Source organism: Garra rufa, chromosome 4 (genome assembly GCF_049309525.1).
Source record: "Garra rufa chromosome 4, GarRuf1.0, whole genome shotgun sequence".
Taxonomy (NCBI): Eukaryota; Metazoa; Chordata; class Actinopteri; order Cypriniformes; family Cyprinidae; genus Garra; species Garra rufa.
The window spans coordinates 9099422-9111734 of record NC_133364.1 but is presented as its reverse complement, the minus strand read 5'-3'; the positions used below and the strand labels follow the sequence as shown (position 1 = coordinate 9111734).

The window sequence follows — 12313 nt, the reverse complement described above, 5'->3', positions numbered from 1 at the left end:
GCATTGCTAAGAACTTCATTTGGACAACTTTTAAAGCGATTTTCTCAATATTTAGATTTTTTTGCCCCCTCAGATTCCAGGTTTTCAAATAGGTGTATCTCAGACAAACATTGTCCTATTTTAACAAACAGTATATCAATGGAAAGCTTATTTACTCACCTTTCATATGACGTAAGAATCTCAATTTCGACAATTTTACACTTATGACTGGTTTTGTGGTCCAGGGTCACAAATGCGTTGTTGTATTGTATTACAATAATGTCCCAGACTCAGTGCAAAAATCTCAGTGTTCAGTTTATTTTCCTCTCTCTCTCTTTTTTTTTAAGAACTTAAGCTAAATTGTATATATTTTAATCACTTTTTTACGGTTAAAGAATATTTACGTGCCGTAATTTATCCACCAGACTTGTATTTAAGAGGAACGGCTTTGCTGAAGACAAGTTAAGTTTTATTTACTTATTTATTTTAGGAGTTGTACGAACACCCTCAGCCACTAGAGGACGGTAATTCATCGTTCTCGCCGAGAAGAAATTAAAACTACAACTCCCATGATGCCGTTCACCCGGCCGGTGTCACGTGACCATGTGAGGGTTAAAATCCATTCGCAGTTCGAGCGGGGTGTTCTCTGTCTCAACCATGACTCCTGTGTCAGACCCCAGCTCTTTCTCCTCTCTCTCCAAGTGCGCTACCAAGCACTTAAATCTGATTTACCATGTTGACTTTGACAGGCACGTTCTCAAAGGAAGAGTCGCCCTGACTGTGGAAGTTCTGGAGGATAAATTCTCGTCTCTGGTACAGTTTTCATTTGATTCATCCAAGCTGTCATTGTGCTTGCTCTTCTTAATCACTTCACCTCACTTGAGTAAAATGCGGTGTGCTGTATGCCTTTACATTGTTATTATTGCTTTGATTTATTTTTATTAAGTATTAATATCTAATGGATTATTTCTTGAAAAAGATCGCTACTGAATTAGTAGCTAATCCTAATATAGATACAAATTAATTAGCGATACATTGAGTATATGCTGAAACAGTAGTTTCAGAAGGACTGGGTTACATATTTACCTGCACTTGATACAGTAATTATATCCGCAACGTAACCTGATAAATTGTAAGTGCACTCAGAGTTTGCTGTTTACATTTATTCACCCATCACCTTTTGCAAATGCATATGCATATGATTTGCTGGTCATATTGCCTATTATGTCAAGTTTATCTCATTATTAGTAAGATTTATTAGTCACGTACTGTGTACCTGGTTTACTGCACCTGACCTGAACTTTGATTTCAGGAGCTGCCAGATTGATAGATAGATTTTTACCTGAGCTTTTTAGACAGGTGCACTTTGTGAGAAGATTTCAGATACATCTAAACTTGCATAACTGCTATGTAAAAGTGTGAAGTGAAAACTAATATGGGACAGATGGATTTCCACAGGTAGTTTTGACAAGATGTGACGTGAATGATAAAGCACCCTACTATTAAATACCAAAAGTCACGCCTGTTTAAGCATGAGGTTTACAATGATACATACACCGTAAATGCACAGTCTGTGGTATTATATCTGTTTTTTTCCAGCAGATTTTAATGTATATTATGTTTAATTGATATCTTATCTCTTTTTCTCTCACTTTTAATCCTTCTTTCTAGACTCTGGACTCGAAGGACTTGACAATCTTTAAGGTTTCTGCAAATGGCCAGGCTGCGCAGTTTGCATTGGGGGCTAAGCATAAATTTAAGGGATCCCCATTGGAGATCACCCTGCCTTTTGAACTCTCACGGTACTGCCACAAACTTGTTCTGTACTAAGAGATAGCAGTTTGTCCTTCGTCTTCTAACATTTAAATTATTTATGGTATGCAATTCACAGCTAAGATAAATGCACCTTGTAACATGGATACAAACGCATGCTATGTGAGCTAAATATGACAAAAATCTCTCTTTGAGAAGTTCCTCAAAGGAAAAAAAAAAATTGAATTATGAGATAAATAATATTTAAATCTTTATGTAAATAATATTAATATAACAAATGCAATAATTGAATGCATTCAATTTTAAGGAACTGTTCTCCCAAAAATTAAAATGAGCCAAAAATGTGCTCACTCTCAGGCCATCAAAGATGTAGATGAGTTTGATTCTTCATCAGAACAGATTTGGAGAAATTTAGCATTACATCATTTGCTCATGGGTGCTGTCAAAATGAGAGTCCAAACTGCTGATAAAAGCATTACAATAATCCACAAGACTCCAGTTCATTAATTAATGTATTTTGAAGTGAAAAGCTGTGTGTTTGTAAGAAACAAATCCATCATTATGGCATTTTTAACTTCAAGCCTGTTGTTTCCGGTTAAAGTATGTGTCCTCCTTACATAATATTGCTTTCTTCAGCAAAAAAAACATTCAGTCTTTGGCTGAACTATTTCTTTATGTATCTATTAATATTAATAGATTAATATTAATTAATATTAATATTATTTATTCTAATTAATTTAGTTCATTTTACAATCAAATAAATCAAAATAAAATGTAATAGTTTTTTTTTTATTTTTTTAACTTTTTAATGTCTTATTAACTTTCACAACCCTATTAATTTCAATGCAAAGTTTTTTTCTTTGTTTCCAACATGTATTGCAATTATCTATGTGTGTTTTAGTGGGCAGCATGTGATTGTGGAGATCGAATATGAGACGTCTCCTAGTGCCACAGCACTGCAGTGGTTGACCCCCAAACAGACTGCTGGGAAAAAACACCCATACCTTTTCAGCCAGTGCCAGGTATGTCCTTGCTGGAGATATAACCAGTATCTTATACAAATCTTAAGTCATTTAATTACTTTAATTAAGAGCAATAGGACAAATAAATACATTTGAAAAAAGATAAATGAAATGGAACTGGAAACCACAAGCCCTGTTTGACAAAAAAAGAAATACCACATACAATGGAAACTTGGAAACTATATAACTGTGTAACTTTAATATACATTTGTGCTTGTTAAAGTTACAAAAAGTGATTCAATCGATAGCAGTGTGTGACTTTATCTTTGGTTGTTTGATTAACATTAAAATGACACAGACAGAAGCAGGTATATTAGCTTTAAGACTTCAGATCCAGTATCTGATTTTTTTCACAGCTGTTTATGTTCACTTAAGACATAACCAGTTGCATTTATGTGGATACTAGATACAAAAGTGTATCTATTTTAATGTTCAAGTGCAGCAAGAGATCAAAACAAAGATTTAGGTTTTAAAATCAACTGCAAGGCTTAAAAATTGATGCATATACACTTTTTGTAATGAATCAGCACTATAACATCACAATCATCGAAGTCTCAAAATCTTATCAGTTTATCGTGTGAACCAGATTATCGCCCACCCTACTTGATGCCATTTTGCATCTTTCCTCAGCCACACAACACACACGTGTGTGAAAATGTGTTTTTCGGCTGCAGTTTCCTTAAAATATTATCATTTGTGCAATCTTGCAATACTTGCCACAGGGTTTCACAGTTCCTCTGCTTCACTAGCTTGTCACAAAGAGTGCAGTCTAGAACATTGAATGTTGCAATATGTTTTTAGTCCTAAAACTTTCCAGCCTGTCTTATGAGTTTTTAGAAAAGTGTTTTTTTTTATATGGGATTTTCCATTTTTCTTTGTTTCTATTCCACATAATATTTTTCTCAAATGGGCATCTTTTATGCATTTGCAATGTGGGCAAGCTAATGTTTCTCACTTTGTACTTGTTAGAAAAAAACAAAAGCATCACACCAGCCTGTGGCTGAAAATTTTACAGTTTGGGTTTTCACTTTATAAGCAAACTACATTGCATTTAAAACCATTGTGTGTTCCCCCCCTTTTTTCTTACCTTTTGCATTCACTCTGACTGTTTCTCCATACAACAGGCCACTCACTGTAGGACCATGGTGCCTTGCCAGGACAGTCCGTCAGTGAAGCACACTTACTATGCACAGGTAACATGCATGAATAGCACCAATTATACGCTCAATGAAGCAACAGTGAAGTGCATGCCAAGATAAAGATCTAAAATGAAAGAAAAACAATACTATGTAAAATTTACAGTTGTTCTGCCAGTAACATTGGGAAAATTTTTCTGTGTCTCAGGTGTCTGTCCCCAGAGAGCTGGTGGCATTGATGAGTGCGTTGCGTGATGGTCAGGAACCAGATCCGAGTGACAGCAGCCGAGTCATCTATCGCTTCAGACAGCCGGTCAGCATCACATCCTCATTTTTTAATGGAGAGTTGGTTTCCAAATGCAAATATATATCAAATATGGGAGTCATTCTGGCTTCATGTGTTTTTTTTTTCTTGCAGGTCCCAATGCCGTCTTACCTCATTGCTATTGTGGTTGGCGCTTTGGAAAGCAGGTTCTTCTGCTTTTCTTTCTCTTGTCACTCTTCATGTTCATGTTCATAAATACATATGACTATGTTTACATTTTCAGTGCTCAGCATTCATTAGAAATGTTTATTGAGCATCAGATGCTGAATGATTATGTGGCACCGAAGACTGAAGTAAATTGCTGAAAATTTAGTTTTGATCACAGGAATAAATTACATTTTAAAATAAATTCAAATATAAAGCAGTTATTCTAAATAGTAAAAATGTTTAAAAATTGTACTGTTTTTGCTGTACTTTGGATCAAATAAATGCAGGCTTGGTGAGCAGAAGAGAGAAATCCTAATAATTTCAAACATGTAAGATTTATGTATTTATGTATGAGGTGTACATAATCAATGTTTGTGATTTACAGGGAAATCGGCCCCCGATCCAAAGTTTGGTCTGAGAAGGAGTATGTGGAAAAGGCTGCGTTTGAGTTTTCAGAGGTGAGAGGATTCATTTCTGATGCACTAGACTGTGAATGTTAGACATGTAGAGAGATTGTGATAAACACGACTTACACCAGTAGCCACACTTGCATTTGCAATCTGATGTGACTAACAGATAAGACTGTTTTCTTCTATTTTGTTCATCAGACTGAGACCATGTTGAAGACGGCTGAGAGTCTGGCCGGGCCGTACGTGTGGGGCCAATATGATGTTCTGGTGCTGCCTCCTTCTTTTCCTTATGGAGGCATGGAGAACCCCTGCCTCACATTTGTCACGCCTACTGTACTGGTTCGTATAATTCCTCTTCATAGATATATGCAGACTTCTGCAATTAGTAAATGCATTCACAGACATGCAATGCCATATTTAAGACTGAAAATAACAAGTTATATGAAGGTTCTGCATAAGTACTGTATTGACATACAGTATCCACCTTTTTCTTCAACATGGATGTAAGCCTTAGGGCGACAAGAAAATAACAAGAAAAATACCAACGTGCAGTAAATGATAAATGGTAAAACTCTTTTCAGTACAAACCAGTGTGTTCATAATTAAGATAATAAATAAAATAATGTGGTAAGACACACCAGTTTGCAATATCAAGCAGCAAAATGATCTGTTTTGTACAGCTAAAAATAGCTGGACACAGATGAGACCGGAAGCCAGACACATAAAATTGACAAATGACCATGCCTACACTTACTGGAAGAAAAAGGTGGATAAAACATATAGAAATGTATGAAAATGTGTTAAAGCATTTTATACACTATTATTTAAATGTTTGGGGTCAAGCTGAATTTCTAAAAATGAATTAATGCTTTTATTCAGCAAGGATGCAATAAATTGATCAAAAGTGCCAGTAAGGCTTTTATAATTAAAAAAAAAAAAAAGATGTTCGTCAGAATTTAAATGTGGCATGGTTTCCACAAACATATTTTAATGTTTTTATTAATCCACATACATTTTATCTCAAATGAGCATCTTTTATGCATTTGCAATGTGGGCAAGCTAATGTTTCTCACTTTGTACTTGTTACTTCTTTTACGCCAGTAAAGTAAAGATCATGTTTCATGATGATATTTTGTAAATTTCCTACTGTAAATATATCAAAACATAATTTTTAATTAGTAATATACATTGCTAAGACATACATCAAACTTTATACAGCTTTCAGATGATGCATAAATCTCAATTTAAAAAAGAAAACTGACCCTTATGACTGGTTTTGTGGTCCCTGGTCACATGTTAAACTTCATAGCTAAGTAATGCATATTTCTATATAAATATATATTTTGTGTAGTTTCTCTTCTGTAAAACATTTAAACGTCCACATAATGCTCTTGTTCAACTGGAGAGGTCAGAAAGTGTAATAACCCTGAATTTTGTCAGTGTTTATGAAATATACTTCTGTTTTTATTATCATTTGTATTTTTATTAACCCACATACATTTTTATCTTAAATAGGCATCTTTTATGCATTTGCAGTGTGGGCAAGCTAGTGTTTCTCACTTTGTACTTGTTAGAAAAAACATCACACCAGCCTGTGGCTGAAAATTTTACAGTTTGGGTTTTCACTTTAAAAGCAAACTACATTGCATGTAAAATCATTGTATGTTTTCCCCTCCTTTTTTCGTACTTTAAAATGCAATCTTGGTGTGCATCATTAATATTTTTTTATTAATTAACAAACAGTAACCTATACCAGAACCATTTCAAATTAAAGTGTAAAAAAAAAAACAATTTGTTTGTTGACGGTCGTATTCTTTTGGTTATGTTTTTCAGGCTGGAGACAGATCCCTCGCTGGTGTAAGTCATCTGTGCATTAAAACATTTTTAGGTTATTGTGCATTTGTTCTAAATTTCATATCTTCTGCTAATGTGAATGCGCTCTGTGCTTTTGGTTCTGCTGCAGGTCATTGCTCATGAGATCTCCCACAGCTGGACAGGGAACCTGGTGACCAATAGGACCTGGGAGCATTTCTGGTCAGTTCGATTGAGCTTTGAATGAATATGCAGAACAGAATATGCAAAAGAGCATATTCTATGAACTATTTTATTTCAGAGTTAGCAAGTGAAGTCTTTCTCTGCAGGCTGAACGAGGGTCATACGGTGTACATTGAGAGAATGATTGCCAGGTGTATGGAGAGTGAACAGCTTAGGCAGTTTAAAGGCATCGGAGGTTGGAAAGAACTTCAAGAGTCTGTAAGTCAGCAATACGTTTCACACAATCTCACATCTCATCCCCACAGGAAATTATGACAGATTTTGAAACACTGATAAATCATGCAAATTATGCACTGTGCTGCTTTAACTTTTTTTCTGGCTGATTAGATTTTCTGATGCAGTTTACTGGTGGTCACTGTGGTCTCGTTTTGTAGGTGAAACAGTTTGGAGCGAATAACGTGCTCACAAACCTGGTCCCAAATCTGCATGAGGTGGACACAGATGAAGCCTTTTCCTTAGTGCCCTACGAGAAAGGATATGCTTTGCTTTATCATTTGGAGGAGCTGATGGGAGGTCCAGGTACACACATGAAATACTTTCTCCTCTCCCAGTTTAAAGTGCTAAAACAACTAGATCAAGAGTTAAAGAGATTCAGCCAAAAATGAAAATTCTGTTATTAATTACTCACCCTCATTTAGTTCCAAACCCGTGAGACCTTTGTTCATCTTGAAACACAAATTAAGATATTTCTGATGAAATCCGAGAGCTTTCTGACCCTGCATAGACAGCAGCATAACTATCACATTCAAGGCCCATAAAGATAGTAAGGACATTGATAAAATAGTCCATGATGTGACATCAGTGGTTCAACCTTAATTTTATGAAGCTACGAGAATGTGCAAAGAAAGCAAAAATAAGGACTTTATTCAACAGTCTTGCTTTGACTTTAATTTTAGAGGTCTTCATGGGATTTGTGAAGTCTTATATTCAGCTGTTTGCCTATGGTACTGTAACCACAGAGGAATGGAAGAAATATCTGTTCACTTACTTCAAAGACAAGGTGAGATTTAATGAACTTTGTACTTGAATTTATGCATGCATAATTTTATGCAAGATGCCAAATAATGCCCAGTAATATAGGAATACACAGTTGTATAGTCGAACCAAAATTTATTCAGACACCTTCAAGATTTCTCACATTTTCAGTTTATTTGCTATAGTTTAGAAAATGGTAATAAAATATGACAAGAACTCTAAGTCAGAACAAATTTATCTTGATGACAAATGAATTACAGTCAAACCAAAATTTATTCAGACACCTTCAAGATTTTTCACATTATCAGTTTATTTGCTATAGTTTAGAAAATGGTAATAAAATATGACAAGAGCTCAAGAATTAAACTGTGTCCGAACAAATTCATCTTGATAATGAAACATTAATTACAGTCAAACCAAAATTTATTCAGACACCTTCAGAATTTCTCACATTTTCAGCTTATTTACTGTAGTTTAAAAAATAGATATAAAATATGATGAGAACTCAGAGTTAAAATGTGTCAGAACAAATTAATCTTGATAATAAAAAAAGAATTATAGTCAAACCAAAATTTATTCAGACACCTTCAAGATTTCTCACATTATCAGTTTATTTGCTATAGTTTAAAAAATAGTAATAAAATATGACAAGAACTCAAGAGTAAAACTGTGTCAGAACAAATTCATCTTGATAATGAAAAAATAATTACAGTCAAACCAAAATTTATTCAGACACCTTCAAGATTTCTCACATTATCACAGTTTATTCGCCATAGTTTAGAAAATGGTAATAAAATATGATAAGAAGTTAATAAGAATTTAACTGTGTAAGATAGCTTTGATAGAAAGGTATGTAACAAAACATGGTCTGGGTCTGGTCAAAGTGTCAAATCAAATTTTTGGTCCCAATTTTTTGTAAATTTTACTGGTAGTCCACTGTATGAAGAATTTTTGGGTATAATATGTCACAGTTTACTTTATTTTGCTATCCTCACTTACACTTACAAATATCAAAAATGATATCTGGTGTATGAATAATTTTTGGCTTAACTGTATATTCGTTTAAAAAAAAAAAAAGAATGCTAATGGAATCTCATAATTTGGAATCATTCATGATGGGATCAAACAAATATTCCTGTGAGAATTCTAAAGAACATTCTGTTCTTTTTCCTGTTTAAATGTTTCTGTTTCTTTGTCAGGTGGACATCTTGAATAAAGTGGATTGGAATGCATGGATGCACACTCCAGGAATGCCCCCCGTCAAACCACAGTGAGCATTGGAGCACACGTTTGGAATGTGTTTGTGTGTGATTTGATTTTAATTTGTCCTCTTTGTGCACAGGTATGACACCACAATGGCAGATGCCTGCACTGCTCTGTGCCAGAGATGGGTGAAAGTGAGTCTTTCTTCTATTAAACCAGACCAAAGCTTTTCACAATTTTAAAGCTTCTCTAAATAACACTGTTATTAAGGCTAAACTTCCTCTTTCTCTGTATGTGCGTGCATCTTAAGGCAAAAGAAGAGGACCTTGCAAGTTTCACTGAGGCAGACGTGAAGAAATTCAACTCTCCTCAACTCATTGAGTTCATGGCCTTGTTGCTTCAAGAGGTACAGAATAAGTTAAAACGGTTGAAAATTTCCTTTAGTTTAAGGAATATATTCTGTTTGAATATATTTTAAAATGTAATTTATTCCTGTGATTAAAGCTAAATTTTCAGCATGATCCTTTATAAATCATTCTAATATGCTGATCTGCTGATCAAGAAACATTTTTATTATTATTAATATTTAAAACAGTTAAGTATTTTTTTTTTTTTTCAGGATTCTTTGATGAATAGAAAGAATATAAAAAGCTTTTGTAACATTGTACACAAGTCAGAATCATATTTTTTTTTTAGACTTTTTTTAGACTTGCTTTTATTCAGCAAGGATGCTTTAAATTCATCAAAAGTGTTGATAAAGACATTTATCATGTTACAAAAGATTTCTATTTCAGATAAATGCTGCTCTTGTGACTTTCTATTAAATTAAATTTTAAACTATATTCAAAGAGAACAGTTATTTTAAATAGTAAAAATATTTCAGAATTGTACTGTTTTTGCTGTACTTAGAAGAATCAAATTAATGCAGGCTTGGTGAGCAGAAGAGACTTCTTTAAAAAATATTAAAAGTCTTACTGTTCAAAATATTTGACTGGTAGCTTATATAATATAGTTTTGCTTAAGATTTAAAATATTATTTAATTTTTAATGTAAATCTAATGTACAGACATTGATAGCACTCCATAAGAAAAAAAAATCACATCTTTTTATGTAAATATGATTTTTTTTATTTTATGTTGTATTTATTTTTTGATAATTTAATTACAATTTAAATATTTTTTCAATGTAAAAACCTAAATTACAGTTTTGCATAAGCAAGAACTGTTCACATTTTATATAAATGTGGTATTTTTTTATATTATATTTAAATATGAAATATTTATTTTAGAATTAATTAATTTTAAATTTGACTTTTATATTGGATTTATATATATATATATATATATATATATATACACACACAGAGAAATAATATTAAATATTTAATATTATTTCTTAAATTATTTAAATACCTTTTTAATGCTATGTAATGATGATGTACCAAATCAAACACAAATAGCACTGCAGATCAAGAGACACTGAAAAAGGAACTGAAAACAGAAGTAGTCTTGAAATATTTCTGTCTGTTTCCTTCGCATATTGGCTTGTTTCAGGAGCCCTTTCCTCTGTCCCATGTGAAGAAGATGCAGGAGGTTTACCAGCTGAACAATGTTAAAAATGCAGAGGTCCGCTTCAGGTAATCACCATGTTTTTTGTTTTGTTTTGTTTTTTAATGATCTGATTACATATTTCAGTATTTGACCATGACCATTATGTTTGTCCATGCAGGTGGTTGCGCATCTGTGTGAAGGCACACTGGGAGGAAGCTGTTCCCATGGCGCTGAAGATGGCTACTGAGCAGGGCAGAATGAAATTCAGTCGCCCCCTCTTCAAGTAAATTCATTCATTAGTTTCAAAAAGTCTATAATTTGATTAAAACCGCAAAAAAATGGGGATGCTGTTAAAAAAAGGCCAAAAAGAACAGGATGTCACGAAGTTTTGTAATTTCCTTGCTACAGCGAGCAACCCTCCACACTTCTGTTTTCAAGTGTCCAGAGCTCATCAAGGCCATTTTAAAGTGCACTTGCTAACCTTCATTTTTAACTTTTTTTCTCTTTCAGGGAAGTTTACAACTTCTCCAAGTACAGCGACGAAGCAGTGAAGACTTTTAAGGAGCACCGTGGAGCTCTGCACCCCGTCACAGCCATGCTGGTGGCCAAAGATCTGAAAATCGATGGCTAAAATACACAGGCAGTGTTTTTATGCTTCAACCTAGTACTCAGATATAAAACTGCATATCACACCTTGAACAGACGGTGCAGAACGGTTTTCTCTTCATTGGCCAAAGCTTGCATTTTTTTTTAATGTCTCAGTCTCAGGGCTTAGAACAAAAAAAGCATTTTCAGTATCATGTAGTAAAAAATCAGCATATCTTGGTATGAAGGATCCATTATATCCCTTTATATAACATGTGCAAAGTAATGTTCTGTAATAAACTCATCTGTACAAGAGGTTCTTGCTCTTTAATCTATTACAAAATGTATATTAGTGTGCAGCACATAAACATTTGTATTTTATATTTTATATGTACATTACCAGTCAAACGTTTTTAAAATTCTCTTCTGGTCACCAGGGCTGCATTTATTTGATCCAAAATACAGTAATATTTTTACTATTTAAAATAACCGCTTTCTATTTTAATATATTTTAAAATGTAATTTATTCCTGTGATACAAAGCTAAATTTTCAGCATCATTGCTCCAGTCTTCAGTGTCACATGATCCTTCAGAAATCATTCTAGTATGCTGATTTGCTGTTCAAGAAACATTTTTTATTATTATTATCATTATTTAAGACAGTTGAGTATATATTTTGCAGGATTCTTTCATGAATAGAAAGATCCAAAGATCAGCATTAATCTAAAATAAAATTCAAACGCTTGAATGGTATAGTCAGTATAATTTTTTGGGGCAAATAAATTTGAGAAAATAAATACTTTTATTTTGCAAGGATGCCTCAAATTGACCAAAAGTGATGATAAAGACATTTATAATGTTACAAAAGATTTCTATTTCAGATAAATGCTGTTCTCCTGAACTTTCTAAGAGGGGAAATTTACTCCTGAAATTTACTCAGCTGTTTTCAACATAATAATATTAATAATAAATGTTTTTTGAATAGCAAATCGGAATATTAGATTGATTTCTGACGGATTATGTGAACGGAGTAATGATGCTAAAAATTCAGCTTCGAAATCACAGGATAAATTACATTTTAAAATATATTCAAATAGAAAGCAGTTATTTTAAATAGTAAAAATATTTCAAAAATTTACTGTATTTGCTGTAC

General features: G+C 33.3%; 1 protein-coding gene across 1 annotated transcript; it reads left to right on the top strand.

The window, feature by feature from the left end:
• The first annotated feature begins 599 nt into the window (after nt 1-599).
• On the top strand, nt 600-11475 carry lta4h (leukotriene A4 hydrolase). The gene is made up of 19 exons (XM_073838125.1): nt 600-792; nt 1651-1781; nt 2654-2774; nt 3899-3967; nt 4119-4223; nt 4329-4381; nt 4768-4840; nt 4991-5131; nt 6626-6649; nt 6756-6826; nt 6934-7045; nt 7222-7366; nt 7744-7847; nt 9022-9092; nt 9165-9219; nt 9336-9431; nt 10579-10661; nt 10754-10858; nt 11086-11475. Exons 1-19 carry the CDS (start codon nt 637-639, stop codon nt 11204-11206), a joined length of 1836 nt encoding a protein of 611 aa, XP_073694226.1. The 5' UTR covers nt 600-636; the 3' UTR covers nt 11207-11475.
• The last annotated feature ends 838 nt before the right edge of the window (nt 11476-12313 follow it).